At 48.3% G+C, this 15307-nt stretch overlaps 1 protein-coding gene across 7 annotated transcripts in view; it reads right to left on the bottom strand.

The window, feature by feature from the left end:
* LOC102941049 (myosin phosphatase Rho interacting protein) overlaps positions 1 to 15307 on the bottom strand; it is a 171835-nt gene that overhangs the window by 28443 nt on the left and 128085 nt on the right. For 5 of the 7 annotated variants that reach the window (XM_037910287.2, XM_043523616.1, XM_037910292.2 and 2 more), the window contains 6 exons: positions 14323 to 14379; positions 11352 to 11420; positions 10677 to 10766; positions 10051 to 10160; positions 4579 to 5170; positions 3507 to 3623 (listed from right to left, as the gene is read on the bottom strand). In XM_037910287.2, the coding sequence (XP_037766215.1) occupies positions 3507 to 3623; positions 4579 to 5170; positions 10051 to 10160; positions 10677 to 10766; positions 11352 to 11420; positions 14323 to 14379 (1035 nt within the window). Of the gene's footprint in view, positions 1 to 3506; positions 3624 to 4578; positions 5171 to 8987; positions 9027 to 10050; positions 10161 to 10676; positions 10767 to 11351; positions 11421 to 14322; positions 14380 to 15307 lie in introns of all 7 variants that reach the window. The other 2 variants (XM_043523615.1, XM_043523617.1) reach the window with 1 other exon arrangement.

Here is a 15307-nt window from a genome sequence, read left to right on the forward strand (position 1 = left end):
TTCTGAGTGTCACACCTTTGGCCAGGTCTGACCATGGGAAAGCTCCTTGGATTGTTTTGGCTGCTACCCATATGCTCCAATTTTGGAAGGTTTCTGTTCTTGGTTCAATTTTTCTTTTAAACCACCTTTTTTTGTTTTGTTTTGTTTTTTTGTTTTGTTTTTTTAAAAGGGGGCAATATCTGCTTCTGATTAACAGAAAATACAGATGGTAACATTGAAACATCTCTAAGGTAACAGTCTATGAGAAACAAGTCAAACAAAACTAAAACAATGGAAAAGGAAACACTAGTAAAATAAAACAGAGACAAAAGACTGGAAGGGAGTGAGGATGACAGGGAGGGAAAGGAACAGGTTGGGGAGAGAGGAGCTGCTCAATTTGGTGTGTGTGTTTGTTTTAGTTTGTTGTGAAACAAAAAGTGCACAATTCCAGATAACAAAGTCCTTCAGAACAAAAACAACAACAGGAAGTGAGGTTGAAAGTAAATGACATCACTTCCTGCCAAGCCACAGGAAGAGGAGATGGCTGCCATAGTGATGTCATTTCTGTAATGGCTAAACAGGCTTCTTCATCTGGCTGCTCATCTTTTAAAAAAAATATTATTACTAAATCTTAAGAGTGGGGAGGATCTAATCTCTCTACCTGTAAAAAAAGACAAGTGAAAGGGAAAAACAGGTACGATGAGAACGTAAAATAAAAACAAACAAACCTTTGTGAGATTCAAACCAAAGCAGTGTAGCATGCAAAGAGAAAACTCACAAAGAGAGTCATGCATAAGTCGACAGAAATTATATATCTTTAAAAGAAATACACAAACAGGAAAAGGCAAGAGAAGCACAGCGTTAAGCCTAGAAATTTGGCCTGCCTTGCTGTATTCTGTTTGCTGGTAGGGAAAGCCCACAGATGTGACACTCAGTTATGTTACATTAAAGTCATGCTTAACACCAAAAACATGCAAGAATATCCACCCAGGGCAGGTTAGTAAAGTGACCCCCTCCCTCACCAGAGCTGGAAGACATTCCAGGTATCTAAAAGAGAGAGTGAGCGCTAGCGCTTTACCACCTGTTAGAATGCAAAGGGTTCAAGATATTTCAGTTGTGACTAAGCTTAACAGCAAGAAACGTCAGAGGGGTTACAAGAGCTCAAAAAGGGCTTCAGTGCAAGGTGCATGCGTCAGTACCGGTTCTTGTTCAGCAGCGTCGTTATTATTAAGAAATGTGCAGAGTGTTTGCTGCCAGAACCAACAGTGTTAATGCCCATGAAAGGGATCTGTAAAAGGATAAGGACTGGGGGTGGGCAAGACCTCAAAAAAATACAGAAACTCTGTTCAGGTAAGTACCCTAAAGTTTATCCAGACTTTCTGGGTCTGCAGAGTAGTGCTGGAACTCTCAAAGATTCATAAATTCCAAGGCCAGAAGGTTTGCAATCTTCTTGTCTGACCTCCCGTACATCACAGGCCAGAGAACGTCTCTAATATAATTCCAGAGCATAACTTTAAGAAAAACAGCCAATCGTGATTTAAAAATTGCCAGTGATGGAGCACCTACCATGACCCTTGGTAAATTGTTCCGATGGTTAACAGGGAACAGGATCCCTCTCTCAGATACTAATGGTTTCTTGCTGGACTAGAAATACTCAATTCTCACATGGAATTTTGGCTCTGGAATTTGTCTACCAGAATTAGGAAATGCAAAGGCAGCCATCAAAGGTGGGGAGGGGGAAGACAGACATTCTCAGACTCTCAACAAGATTCAATTTAGTTTTAGATGAAAAAGTGGGTTGGTTGGTATTGTATGAGAGCTGATTTGCGCCCACCTACTAGGGACTTTGATTCTTGCTCTTATTCCTAACTTCAAAGGCACTAAGGCCAACTCAGAATGTCAAGCATGGTGGAGCAGGTTTTGGTAGCCAATTTTGTGCTGGTCTACTTTTTGCTGGGCTCCGGTTTAAGGGTGGCAAGATGCCTTCGCCCTAGGGAAGCCGCAGGTGGTCTGTTGTTGTGGAAATGTGGGATCCTGCCCAGGGCTTGTAGCCAACATGAGTTGCTGCCATAACAGAAGATCAAACACAGTCTAAGAACATGAAGCTACAGCTGCAGATCATGAAGTGGCAAGTCCAATGAACGTTTGGGAATTTGCTAATAAACACAGGAATTGTCTAGCTTTCTTCTCCCCTCCCCCGGGTCAGCCCATCCAAGAACTTCATCCCTCTCCACCCTCACAAGCCCTTTTTCTTGCCAGCTAGTTTTCCAATTTAAGGGGGCTAGGTAGAGCTCCCAAGTCTGGCAGAGAGCTGGCAGCAGCAGGTTAAGAGAAGCTCTTCCCTCTTGGAAGCTTAGGGTGCTTCCTCTGCAGCATAGCTGGCTACTTTGCTAGGCCCATTTTGTTTCCTCTTGGAAGAATCTCCACTCTCATTTCAGAACCTAGGGAATTCCTCCCTCCCCAGAAATCCCAGACTGTGACTCCATCCTCCCGGACAAACACTGCTTGGATTGTAAGCTCCTGGGGCAGGGACTGTATCTTCCTATATGTTCATACAGCATGGACCCTGGATCCTAACTGGGGCCTCTGGGCCATCCCACCATACAAATACTAACAGATCAACCTTCCTCCTCCAGCGGGGTGACTGACTGAGCACACATGGTGCTTCTTGCCCCCCTTGGGCTAAGCATGCTACCTCCCCAGTGCTTCTAGCCCAGGAAGTGGGCATAGCCTTGGATGCCAAACCCAGCCCCTCCACCCCTCCTGCCCCTAGCACAGCCACTAGCCACCTTGTTCCACAGCAGGTTTGACCAAGTAAAAGTCAGCAGCTGAAATGCTACCTAGACCAGAGAACAAGAAGAAATTCTTGCTGAGCCAGCCTGCTGCAGCTCCATAAGCTTTGCCCCTCCTTTTGGAGCACGGCAGGAGTCTTCTTTGCCGTATCTAAGAGCCTATAAAAGAGTGGAGAGGAAGAGAGTAGCTGCTCCTCTCTCCTTTCCTAACCACTCCAAAGCACAATTCCAGGCCTTTCAGAGCCACCAGCCTTTAATACAGCCAAAAGCCACCACAGAAGTCCATAAGAAAGGCCATGTGGCCAGAGCAGAATTCACAGCCCTGAATGCACAGGACAGGAGATGGGGGTGTGTGCACACATCGACACTGATATCAAAGTGAACTTTGTCAAGGTTGTTTCCACTATGCCTCTGGGGCTCATTTTCCTTTAGTGAAACCTTGCTGGCCATCATATCTTCTGTCTCTACACAGATATGGATGCCCTAGGGGGACGAGTTCCTCTCCACCAGAACCCAGACCATTGGAACAGTAAAGGAATTATTAAAGAAATGCTCTTTATGAAGCCGGGAAAGGATGATGGCAGCATTTAAGAGGGGCCAAAGTCTCTTGGGGCACAATAGGGTTTGCACATTTCTGCTCCACGCTGGATGCACTCATGAGCACCCTGGACTGAAGCCCAACAGGTTTGCAGTTGCAGCGAAAGATGGAGATTTCTCCCTCTCTCACTCTCCTACCTGCAACACGTAGCCTTCCCTGGCACTCTGCTCCCGGCCCAGTGCCACCTTCAGTTGGCCCTGCAGGACCCGGTTCTGCTCGAGGAGGTCTGATGCCTCCTTCTGGCTCTGCTCCAACTGTTGGAAATGGACAAAGACAGAACCCAAAGGGGTGGTTGAAGAAGCACGGAAGAAAGTGATTCAAAAGCATTTAGCATGGAGCGATCTCCTCTCTTCCTGCTGAGATTTGGGCTTTATTTAATTTGACAACACCCCCCTCTCTCAGACCAAACACAGAAAACCCCAACGTTGTGAATTTGTTTAATTTTTGAAGTTCGCTGAAATGGGGGACTAACAGCACTGGCAGGAGCCAGGCATAACCCAGGCAAGCTCTCCTTCCCCCAACCACAGCTCTGCTAATGCACCTTCATTCTGACCTGCAGCAACCAACCCATGTTATGCCAGACTTGGGCCTCTTCCAAGTAAGTTGAGCTTCCTACCCCTCCTTTCCTAGCTCATTTATGGCAACAACATGAGATTGCTCATTGTGCGTGACGGACAAGCAGAACCAGCTTTGCACACTTACAAGGTGTGCAGGTCGGCAGAGCTGTTGTGCGCACGTGCACACACAAAATCACACTCACAATTATAGGTTCAGAAGTTGAAGCCTGATTTCAGACAGCATTAATATACTTGAACTGGGTTCAGATCCTGCTCAGATCACAGTGGAAGGCTTGTTAATAAACAACCACTACAGCCTCTGGTCTGGCTTGACTAGAAAAAGATGCCAAAGGACCCCCATTGCAATAATTGTCCTTCCAGGAGATGCAGAAGCAGGGAAGAGCCAATCAAATCGGAAGAAAATGGGAATGCCAGGTCATGGGCCTGGTCCCTGTATTTCCCCAAAGGGGCCCTATAGCATCCACTTATCCCCTTTGCTCTTAATGCAGCAATAAATTCAGCCTGTGACTGAATGGACCAGCTGCTACCCACTTTGGTGTAACGTGAAGGCCCATCACCATACAGGCTGAGGCAGCTCAAGCAGCCCCTTGGAGCCAAAGCCCTGACTTGCTCCCTACTCCTCTCATTTTACCTCCTTCTCCAGCAGTGAGGTTAGCTGCTGCTTGTGGATCCCGTCGTCTCGGTCATCCGGTTGGGCCAGGTGCAGGGGCATGATGGGGATTTGCTTCTCCTCACGTAGTGGGGTCGTCTCCACCTGGTGCCATCGCTGCTCGATCTCCACATGAACATTCTGTGGCTTCGCCTCCCCTGCGATGGGCAGGCCTGGGATCCTGTCCACCTCCATCCTCAACATGTCATCTGGGCCTGCCCCATCAACAGCATCGATCATCTCAAAGCGCTTGCGCCTCTCCTCTCTCCGCCGAGCCCGCTCCCGTTCCAGCTCCCCGGGGTCTGCGTCCGGAGCGCTGGGTTCCCTGGGGAAGGCCGTGGAGCTGCTCTTCGAGGACTCTGCAGCGAGGGCCCTCTCCTGCGCCAAGGCTTGCTGAATGGGGCGGAACTCGGCCCAGTCAAAGGTTTTGGAGCGCCCCTCTCTCCTGCGCTCCCGGGCACGGCTCCGTTTCTGCTCAGGATCCACCTCAGCTTGGTCCGAGTCCTGCTTCTCACTTGGCTTTGGACAGGTCTCAAAGGAAGAGCTGGTTTTGCTTTTCTCTTCTGGCAAGGAGCTGTTAGGATAGAGGAGGAAAAAAAACATCCCTCAGCCCACAACAGAGATGCAGCCCATGATTGCACTTATGCCGAAGGAGCCACTGCCACAGGGAGATGACCGAAGCCCATTGAAATGCCATGTGTGTTCCTGGGCATCCCTCTCCCACCATCATTGAAGCTCCTCATGGTATCTGGACTTTGACCAGGAGCTACTGCTCTCCTTTTCCCTTGAACTCTGTGTATGAATTTAGTGCTGATGGAAGGTGCCAACTGGCAGCCCGAGGACGCAAAGCCCTTTAGTTTCTCAACAGAGTGGGGCAGCATAGGGTAACAGTGCAAACTTCCCCACACTGTCCCCTCGCCATTGTGCCGCAGCGTTGGCTTGGGAAGCCCACTCCCCCGTCAAACACACCCTGCTAGCAACAAGAGCTCTCTCTATGCTGCTCACTCGGGACTTGGCCTCTGCTGAGGCCGCCAACAAAGTGGCCAATGGCAGTACTGGGATGTGGGCACTTGTCCACTAGGAACAGGACTGAGGCCAAACAGCAGCCCTCAAGTGCTAACTTTATAATCATTAACCCCACGGGCAGACTTTGAACAGTACACCCCTTCGGAGCCATCCAGTCCTCACCCCATCCCCCCGTGAAGCGCTCTTTCTAACCATCATGATCCTTCCACCCAATTCATTTAATGAGCCACAGGCATGTGTTCATTGCAATATTGCAACTGGTCACCATCACAGTGATTCTGGGATGTAGCTTCAGAAAGGCATGGAGAAGGAGGTGGAGATTCAGCAGTGACAGAAGAGGAAGCACAGAGAAGCACATGACCATCTGGGAGGGGTTTGGTAACACCTTTCAGGTTTTTCCGAGCTTGGCAAAGGCTCACCCAGGAACTTCTCCATGCCACTTTCTGGACTGAAAACACTGGCCCCTGGAATTGTGATCAACACTGTAGTCCTGGACTCTGAGACCATGTGCTCTTATGCTTCCCCCGCTGGGCCAGCAGCAGCACAAGAGCTGTGCATGCTACTGCAAAGGTCACCGATGATGCCGAATGCTCAAACAAGAAAGTAAATCAAAGGAAGCAATGGCCCTCTAGTGCCGAGTTAGAGGGGAGTGGGATGGGGGAGATGTATACTTGTCAAGCAGGAAAGGGTAAAGTTAGTAGGGAAAGGAAACGTATGTCCAAGCTTCTACGGACAACCTATAATAAAGTCCTGGATTATTCAATAGAAATGCATACATGCCAGTCTTGTACATGCAGATTAGAATTAAAACAAATAAAATGGCAATAAGCCAACTCCATGGAATGTGATTCCCACAGGATAATTCTGGCCCGGAGGGTCCGGGAGGCATCACTCAAAACCCTGCTGATAACAGAGCCTCCAGTAGTGCCATTTCCCAGTAATTGCACCCGTGCTGTTGAATTCACCTTCAGCTTGACCAGCCCCTCCTTCCTCTGCCCTGATCTTGCCCCTTAAAGGGACAGCACCCCCACATTTGTCCTTAGCTTAGCTAAGTACATTTGTGTTCAGCAAGCTTTGATGTGTCAAGCTACTTAGCTTCCTACGAAGATGCAGTGAAGAGAGCCATAAAGCCCTCGTATGGGGCGTTCACTGCAGCCAACTAAAATTAAAGCGGTATCCTAACACTGGAGCTGCATGCATGAAGACTGCCACCATTTAGAGTGGGTATAACAGCAGAGGATTTCCTTGGAGCATTTACAACAAAAAGGTTCCTCCCTACCTGTGCCCCACCAAAACCCGTATGTGCACATTTCCAAAGAATGCAACGCAAGGGAATGACTCTGCCTGGTTCCTATGCTAGTATCTTCCGATGCACTTTCACCCACAATGAAACTACAGGCTCAGGTGGGCTTAGTTTTAAGAAACTCTTGAAGTTTCAGATTTGTCTTTGAAAACCAGCCTGGAGAGACACTCTTCAGCACTGTCCACTGCAGCTAACAAAAGAAACTTCCATACTGCACTATGATGAAACTGCACTATTCGAGTTCAGAGGTACTTTCGACCCTCATGCTTGAGGCTAGATGTCTCCAAAGCAAACGTACAGCCAGCAAGTCAATCTGGTTAACTGGTTAAAACAGCATTTTACACAAGTTAATAGTAAAGAGACATTGTCTTAAAACAGACCGGGGGTTGAGAGCAAAGAGAATCCATGGACTCCCAGCCATTGTCGGAAGTCTGAAATGATACAGCTCTGACCCCAGGCTTCTCAAAATGAGTCAAGAATGCCCTGTTGTCATATCTGTTACCCACTTACTTCCCCTCTGCACACTTCAGAGGGGCACAGATTACATGTCACGTCATATGAATAGCATTTAGAAATGAACTGAGGAGGACGCAGTGACACTGACCTAGAAGATAAAAAGGAAGTCTTGGACGTGCCCAACAGCCCACACATTGCCATTAATACTACTAGACTATTTCCCACCTCCAACCCATTTTTCTCCTTCTGCTCAAATGAGTTACCTCAGCCCTCATTTGCTCTGGAAAGGCAATCACTGGCCAGGAGGGTGGGGTGGAGGGTGCTTTTTAATAGCTGTGGGGAATGTCTGGTTACTGCTCCTTTTAGGTCAGGAACAGGGTGTGGAAGAGTTCAAAAATGGTATGAAATTGGCAGGCAATTGCAGCTAGAGCTGGCTTGGAGACTGAGCCCAAGTAGGAGGTGGATGGATTTAGCAGGTAAAGAAGGACCCACTTGCTGTGCTGAGCACATTCATTGTTACTTTATTTTTCCGGTGGTGATTATTCTGACCCAACTAAAGTGTTTGCAGTTAGACTGTGAGCTCTTTGGTGCAGGGGCCATCTTTTTGTTCTGGTTTTATACAGGTCCCAGCACAATGGGGTCCTGGCCCATGACTGAGGCTCATAGGTGCTACCACAATGCAAATATAAATTATACTGTAGTTTAAAACACGTATATTTGACTTAATGAATTTCAGGAGACATAACACAGGGCAAACAAACAGATGTTAAAAGGGAATTAAAGTGAATTTGGGGGGATCAATCCAGCCCCTAGTGGAGAGATGCTGACATCAGCAAAACCACCATCCCAGATGGTCACCTTCAGGGCACATTCAGCAGATTTACCGTATGCTGAACTGACCATGAAGACTAAACTGCTCCGACCCCTTGACACCCGAAGTGGGATATAGATCATCACTACTAGCACTGCAGGGTAAAGCACTTGCAAGCCCTTAGCCCTGCAAACCTCCTGTGCTCTGGGTCTCAGCCTCCCAGAACTCCCGCCTCCCAGCCATTTGAGAACGTTAACAACACGCACCAAGATGGGCTGGGGCACCCAGTGCATGGGCGCATACACGAGGACGTTAAGTGCACTCCTGGGATCTGGAGATCATATTTACAGGGCAATGGTTCTCTCTACATTTGGTAGTTCCAGCTTAGTTGCGGAGGCACATGCTCAAATAGTTCCAGTCCACATCACTGATCAAATTCACTCATTGCACAAAAATTCTGAAATAAGCTAAATTAAAACTATTGCAATTGACCTAGATTTATTTTTGCTAACTTGATGAAACAGGAATTTACACAAATCCTTAGAGGTTTAACTGTCCCCTCTAATTTACTTGGTCTTGTCCATCTTCGTAACTACGCACATCGGAAGATACCATTGTGTGGAAATCAAGTATCAAGACCAGGTTGCTTCTTCCCTTCTCTCTCATTTTAATTTTAAAAAGAAATGAAAACTTCAGGACTTTCTATCTGGAGTGCAGAAAACGGGGAGCATGCAGTGACTCACAAGAGATACAAACCACAGAATGTTAATACAGGAGAGAACACAGTTTTCCAACCTGGGCTTCAGCACCGATAGTTTCAAAGAGAAGTTTTTCCTGGGAATGCATGGAAATCAAACATATGCAGGAGTGAGGAAAGAGTAGGATTCCCAGAGAGCCATGAGAGATCCACCAGCCAGCCCTGTCAGGGGTGAGGGGGTATTTGAGTGGGAGAGGGGAAAGAGATCATGGAACAGCTCTGGATAGACAGCACTGGGTAGAGAGAACTCTTCCATTGATGCTGGTGGAATCAGGCACAAATTCACTTGCTGCCAGTTGAGTACGCATAAGAGAAAAGGGGTTAATTGTGTGGGTGCATCTTCCTGGCTGGCTGTTGTGTAGTGAATGAACCCAGGGATCAGGATGTGTGTGGCTTGATGCAGTGCCGAACTATAATAATTTTTAGCTGAGAGAAAGTAAAGCCCACTTTACCCACAGCTGCAAGGTCTGACAGCAGGTACTATATGAAATTTGTGGGTGCCTTCCTCTTGTACCGAAAGCTTTCCAATTGGACGAAGGCCATCCTGTATCTTACATGAAGGGGAAGAAGTTGCTGCAGCTATCTAGAAGGTCAGAGAAGAAATGCTTCTCACTGAGCACTAAAACTGGGTTCAAGCAAATTCAGCTTTTAATTTAAAAACTGGCATTTGCTGAGGTGACAGGCTGATCTTGCTGAAAAGAGGAAATGGGAAACCCAATATAACCAACCCCAAACCAGGGGTTGCACACACATCTAAGAGTGACCATGAATACAGGTGCGTGCCTCTAGGTGAGGCAGGTGGGTGTGCAAATGATCTTTAGCAGATGCAAGCTGGAGGAACGCTCCCTTCTGCAGATGGTTGCACATCGGTGTGCAAAACAGGAGGAACTTTGGCTCTGTGCATCTTGTGCCATTGCATAAACAGCCGGAGAGCAAAGGGTGTCCAGCCTAAGCCCAGAGAATGGGAATAGCCAGAACATTGAGTGGGAGGGACCAGAAAGAGTCAGAAAGGGGGTGGGTATTTCTGGACAGCAAGTGAGAGGATAGAGGGGAATGGGTAAAATGGGAGAGATGGGCATTGTTCTTTTCCTAGTTCTTTACCTGGTCACATCTGGAGCAGCTGTGGGGCGAACGTGCTTCATGATTGTCTGGATCCAGTTTCGTCGAATCCCAGAGGTCATGGCAGACAGGGTGAATTCCCCTTCTTTAGTCTAGGCAAAGAGGAGGAGCAGGTCAACCTGGCTGATTCTACTGGGCAGCACTTTCCTTCCCTTCAAGGGGTTGCCAGGACTCACTCCCCAGCCTCACTCTTCATCCCTCAGTGCAGAGACTAGAAATCTAGGTCATAGTGCGGTACCGTGTAGACAAGCCCTGAGTTTGCCAAATGTGTATCACTCAAGTCCTTAAGAACATTTTCATTGGGTATTTGGGAGATCACCGTTAAATCCACTCCTTTCTCCCACTCACATTTCTTACCAGCAACTATTGATCAAAACATGAACCAATGACTAGCCAATCACATGCTTCAAGGCACAAGCTGGTCACCCTTCCCTTCGGATAGTATCCACAGTGATGTGTTATAAGAGTGGTTTCATCTGCCTCTGATCCATCCAGCATTGGTGACTGCTGGAGATGGACCACGGAGTCTGTTGGGATAAGGAAACGTCTGCCACCCTCTCTCCAACTGCTCCCCATAGCAGCGTTCCCGTTCCCCGAAGCATTCTTACATGGATCTGGAAGCCATAGTTCCGCTGAACTGGATATTCAGTGACATCATAGCATGTAGACAAATCAATTTCTCCATCCAAATCAGCTGCCTGGGGAACGAGAGAGAGGAAAACTGTAGGGATTGTTACACACTAAAAGTGTGCGCACCTGTGTTCAAAAGCAACATCTAACAAGAAGCCACTTAGGAAGCTTCACCACAAGGTCAGCAGTCTCATCCTCAGCATCAAGGACTTACGGCAAGACACACAGTAGAGCCCATATAGACATATTAACATGGATGCTCCACCCCATCAAAGGGCCTGCAGAGTTGGGATAAAGAGTGATCAAACTCCTGTTCAGGAAGAGACGTGGCTTTGATCTAGGGTTGCACCAAGCTCTGCCTCTCACTGAATCCCTGAGGATTGGGAGCTTGAGAATGAGCACTGCTGGGGATGCTCTTGTTGCTGGAAGCATCCAATTAACTTCAGTGCACCCCCAGGCTTTCTGCTCTTCTAGCTCACTTGCGAGGCACAAACACAAATCCAAACAGGAACCTGAACTCCCACCCAGGACACAGCTGTGTTCATATGGAGAATTGTAGGAGCAATGCTGGGAGTCGGGCCCACTGAAGTCATTTAGGACTTACCAGAGTCTGCAATGAATAGGGTTTAAACTCTGAGGAAAGAGACACCTACCTCCTCTGCCACGGAATCCCTGTAGTATCTCAGGCTCTGATCTGTCAGCACAAACCAGTGTTTCTTCCACTAGGAAACAAACAAGGCAGGCCCTTTAACAAGCTGTTCCTTTCCCATGCCTGGGGCGGCTGCGGTATCACCTCACAGCTCACTAAGGTAAAGGTAGAACCGTTGACCACCCCCCTCTGTTGTATAAACAGCTGGGCAGACTGCAATTACCCGCTCTGTGCTCTGGTGGGGCACTCAACCTCTCACAGCTGAAAGCCAGTAGAAAAATCAATGAGAGGGAGAGGGCTGCTGAGGTGAGTCAAGAACATGGCTTCCACCTATAGGATCCTCTCCTGTCTGAGTGGTGATGTTTGTAGAGCCAACAACAGTTTGAGCTGCAAAGGCTCCACCATCACTCAGTGATAACACGTGGCCATGACCAGAAAAGTCATCACAAATATGTTGCATTCCTTGGACCTTCAGAGTCCTTCCCTTGCAGTTTACTGACAAGATGCCATGTTTAATGGCTGCATTCTTAGGCTCAGAAGGACGTGTTCTTCATGATTTATGAATTTGGACAGATAACATTCCTGTTTATTTCTGGAGCATACAGGAATTGGGTGGTTTTCCCTTAACTAGGTTGTATGTGACCCCTCTAGTGGCACTCCCTGTCTGTTTCAAAGGCCACCACAATCCTCGAGAGCAGCAATGTAGCTAGACCTTGCATTTTGCATGTAGTTAGTATCACAGTTATTTGGATCCCTCCCCACTGTGTTTGCAAGGGTCCTTCATATTACCTCTCTTGTGTTAAGAGCAAAAAACTCACAATAATTTCCAAATATTTGCCCCTTGTTTTTGTCCATTTAAAGTAACATACTGCTATTATTATTTATATTACCGTACCGCTTAGGAGCCCTAGTCATGAACCATGGGCCCCACTGCATTAGCTACTTCACAAAGCTTGAACAAATGGACAGCTCCAAAGAGCTTACACTTTACATAAGAATAATGAGAACGGCCACACTGGGTCAGACCAATGGTCCATCTAGCCCAGCATCCTGTCTTCTGACAGTGGCCAATGCCAGGTGCCCCAGAGGGAATGAACAGAACAGGATAATTTATCAAGTGGTCCATCCCCTTTCATCCAGTCCCAGCTTCTAAGAGTAACATAAAAATGGCCATACTGGGTCAGACCAATGATCCATGAGACAAGAGACAACAGATGGATACAGAAAGGCATTTCTTTCAGAACTCACATCCTAGCACTTCATTCCAAGTGTTGTAGCTAAAAATCAGGGTTTAATAACCATATTAATTTCCTTGACTTGCTGCCAGAGAGATTCCAGTTCCCCCATCTAAGAGAACCAGATCAAACAGTTCTATGCTTTCCCTTGTAAGTGTTGCCTTTCAGTTACATGCACTTGTATTTCCAGCCCTGTTTGCATGGAAAGAGACATTTTCTGATGAGAACTGAACCCTGCTGAACCTGGATCTCATAGCTCAGTTTGTAGTCCCCCGCCCCCCCGCAAAAAGAGCTGACTAAATTATGATTCCAGTCTGTAGTGCTGGGGATTAATAGAAAGGGCAGAGCTTGGATCTTCACGCAGCAGACTGAGATGCAATGGTGGCAGGCAGGAGAGCATTGCTAAACTGAATGCACTGGATGTGCAGAAAAGCAAGGAACAAACTTGACGTCATTTTTACAGTCCGTCGTTCTCCTGATGGTAGCGGCACTTTGAGGAGAGGATGGACTCCCCACCAATTCCCCAAGCTTCAGAATCTGTACCCTAGCCCCAGCTTACACAGTCCACATCACTCCCCCAGCCTCCCCGGCTGGGGAGGGGGTGGGGATTATTTATAAAAAGTAACATGAGCTCAGTCACAACCCAGTATCATCTGCCAGCCTTTAAGGCTGTGGGAGCTGAGCACTTAACCACAACCCCTGAGGGAGGGAAGGAGAGGAAGGTGGGAAGCTGGTGCTTCCATTAGTGCCTTAATGGAGACATTCTGATTTAATCTAATTGCTCTCTCTCTCATTGTTCCCATGATTCTGAGGGCGCATGTTCTGCACCTGATTAGCGATTCTGAAGAGGTGGCTGTGACCACAAGGGAGATGAGGCCAAGAGAACCAATGGTGCAGCCCCCGCTGACCTCAACTCCCTAGAAACCTGTTAAATGACATTCAGATGCAGGGGCCTGAATCCTCTGCAATGCAGAATGCCAGCCATTCCTGCCCCAGGTAGGCCCTGCTTGTGGGGTGATGGGTGGGGAGATAGGTAGAGCTCACCTAGCAATGGCTGCCTGGCCTGTGCCAAGCTATAGATTTGACCGAGTTCTCCCTGCACACTGCTCTGCCAAGATGCCTCCCCCCAGGTGTAAAACAGGGCAAATACAGATCCACCTTGCAGGGGCGGTACAAGTTTGTTACTGTGGGAAGGTGGAAAGTGCTATATAAATGCTGAGCACTGCACACGAATCATCTTAGGAGCCCGAAACGTCTCTCTCTCTCTCTCTCTCTCTCTCTCACACTCACACACACACTCTCCCCTCCTCCCCTCCCCCCATACCTTTTCCCTTATTAACCTGTTCAGATCAGGAGTTCAGGCCCTCATAGTTCTACTGCAAGGTAGGAAGCTGAAAATGCACCAGCTCCGACGGGGGAAATCTTGAGTCCTGTCCCAGGGGCTGGACAGGGTGGAAAGCCTTTTGAGTTCATCTTTAACGAAGAATCTATCCTGCTCACAAATGAGCAGCCACACAGCTGCACCCCTTGGCCATTTATTTGGATTCTGGGTATAGCCACAGCGCCATGTGCACAAACGCAGACAGACAACTGCCCCGTGCCAGGCCACAGGGAAAAGGGACAGTCCTCTCCCCAAGGAGGCCATGTTACAGGTGGGCTAATGCCTGGTTACATACAAATGCTGACTGACCACAGCATCCAAGATGGTGGCTGAGAAAGAGCATGTCCCACTAGACTTACCTGTCCATCCTCGTATTGCTTCGTCAGCCATCCCTTCTTGAAGTTCAGCAGGTCAGGCTGCAAAGAGAGGAAAGAAAGGGAGACATTTAGATCTTTTCGAGGATTCAAATGAAGTGCTGGCTTCCAACTCTACCATGGAGAAATCCCTCAGCAATGATTTATACAATATAATTAAGGCTATGATTTTGTCATGGACATTTTTAGTAAAAGTCATGGACAGGTCACGGGTAATAAACAAAAATTCACAAAAGCCGTGACCTGTCCATGACTTTTACTAAAAATGTCTAGGACAAAATGGGGAGGGAGGAGTGTCCAGCACCCTGCCCTGCTGTGGCTGGGAACTGTGGCCCCTGCCCACTGGCTGGGAGCTGCTGCGGCTGGGGAGATGCGGGGGGGATTCTTCCCCAGGCCGGGGAACTGCAAGTGTTCCCCTGCTACCTGCTCTGGGGGTCCCTTTAACCCACGGGGACTAGGGACCTCCAGGGGATGCCCCCGCCCGCGGATGCTGGAGAGATATGGGGGATTCTCCCCCACCTGCCCCACGGCAACTTGGACTCCCCCCCAGGCTGGGGAGGTCCAGAGGGAGCAACAGTGGGAACGCTGGGGTAGGCAAGGCTACTGGCTTTTTAACCCAGCCTGTCTAGACAAGACAAAAGAGGCTGCTGCAAACAAGGCCTTGGCGTTTCAGAGATTAGGTATCACCTGGGCAGCCACGGTCATGCAGAAGGTATTTTGCAGGGGAACCCACGTGCCCTGCTGCCATTTCTTACAGAGTCCCCTTCATAACAAAGAACAGCTAGTAAGAAGCGAGGTAAGGAAAAGCTGTCAAGTTCCCAAGCTTGCTGGCTGGAGAAGCTGTTCTCTGTTCCCCAATTCCTCAGACACACAGCAGCACAAGGAGCCACTGACTAACCAGGTGTTTTAATGGTGACTGCACAGCTGTGCTACTTCCTCCTCCAAGGCACCCAAAGCGTATAAGACTGAG

The sequence above is a fragment of the Chelonia mydas genome, chromosome 10, assembly GCF_015237465.2.
Source record: "Chelonia mydas isolate rCheMyd1 chromosome 10, rCheMyd1.pri.v2, whole genome shotgun sequence".
Taxonomy (NCBI): Eukaryota; Metazoa; Chordata; order Testudines; family Cheloniidae; genus Chelonia; species Chelonia mydas.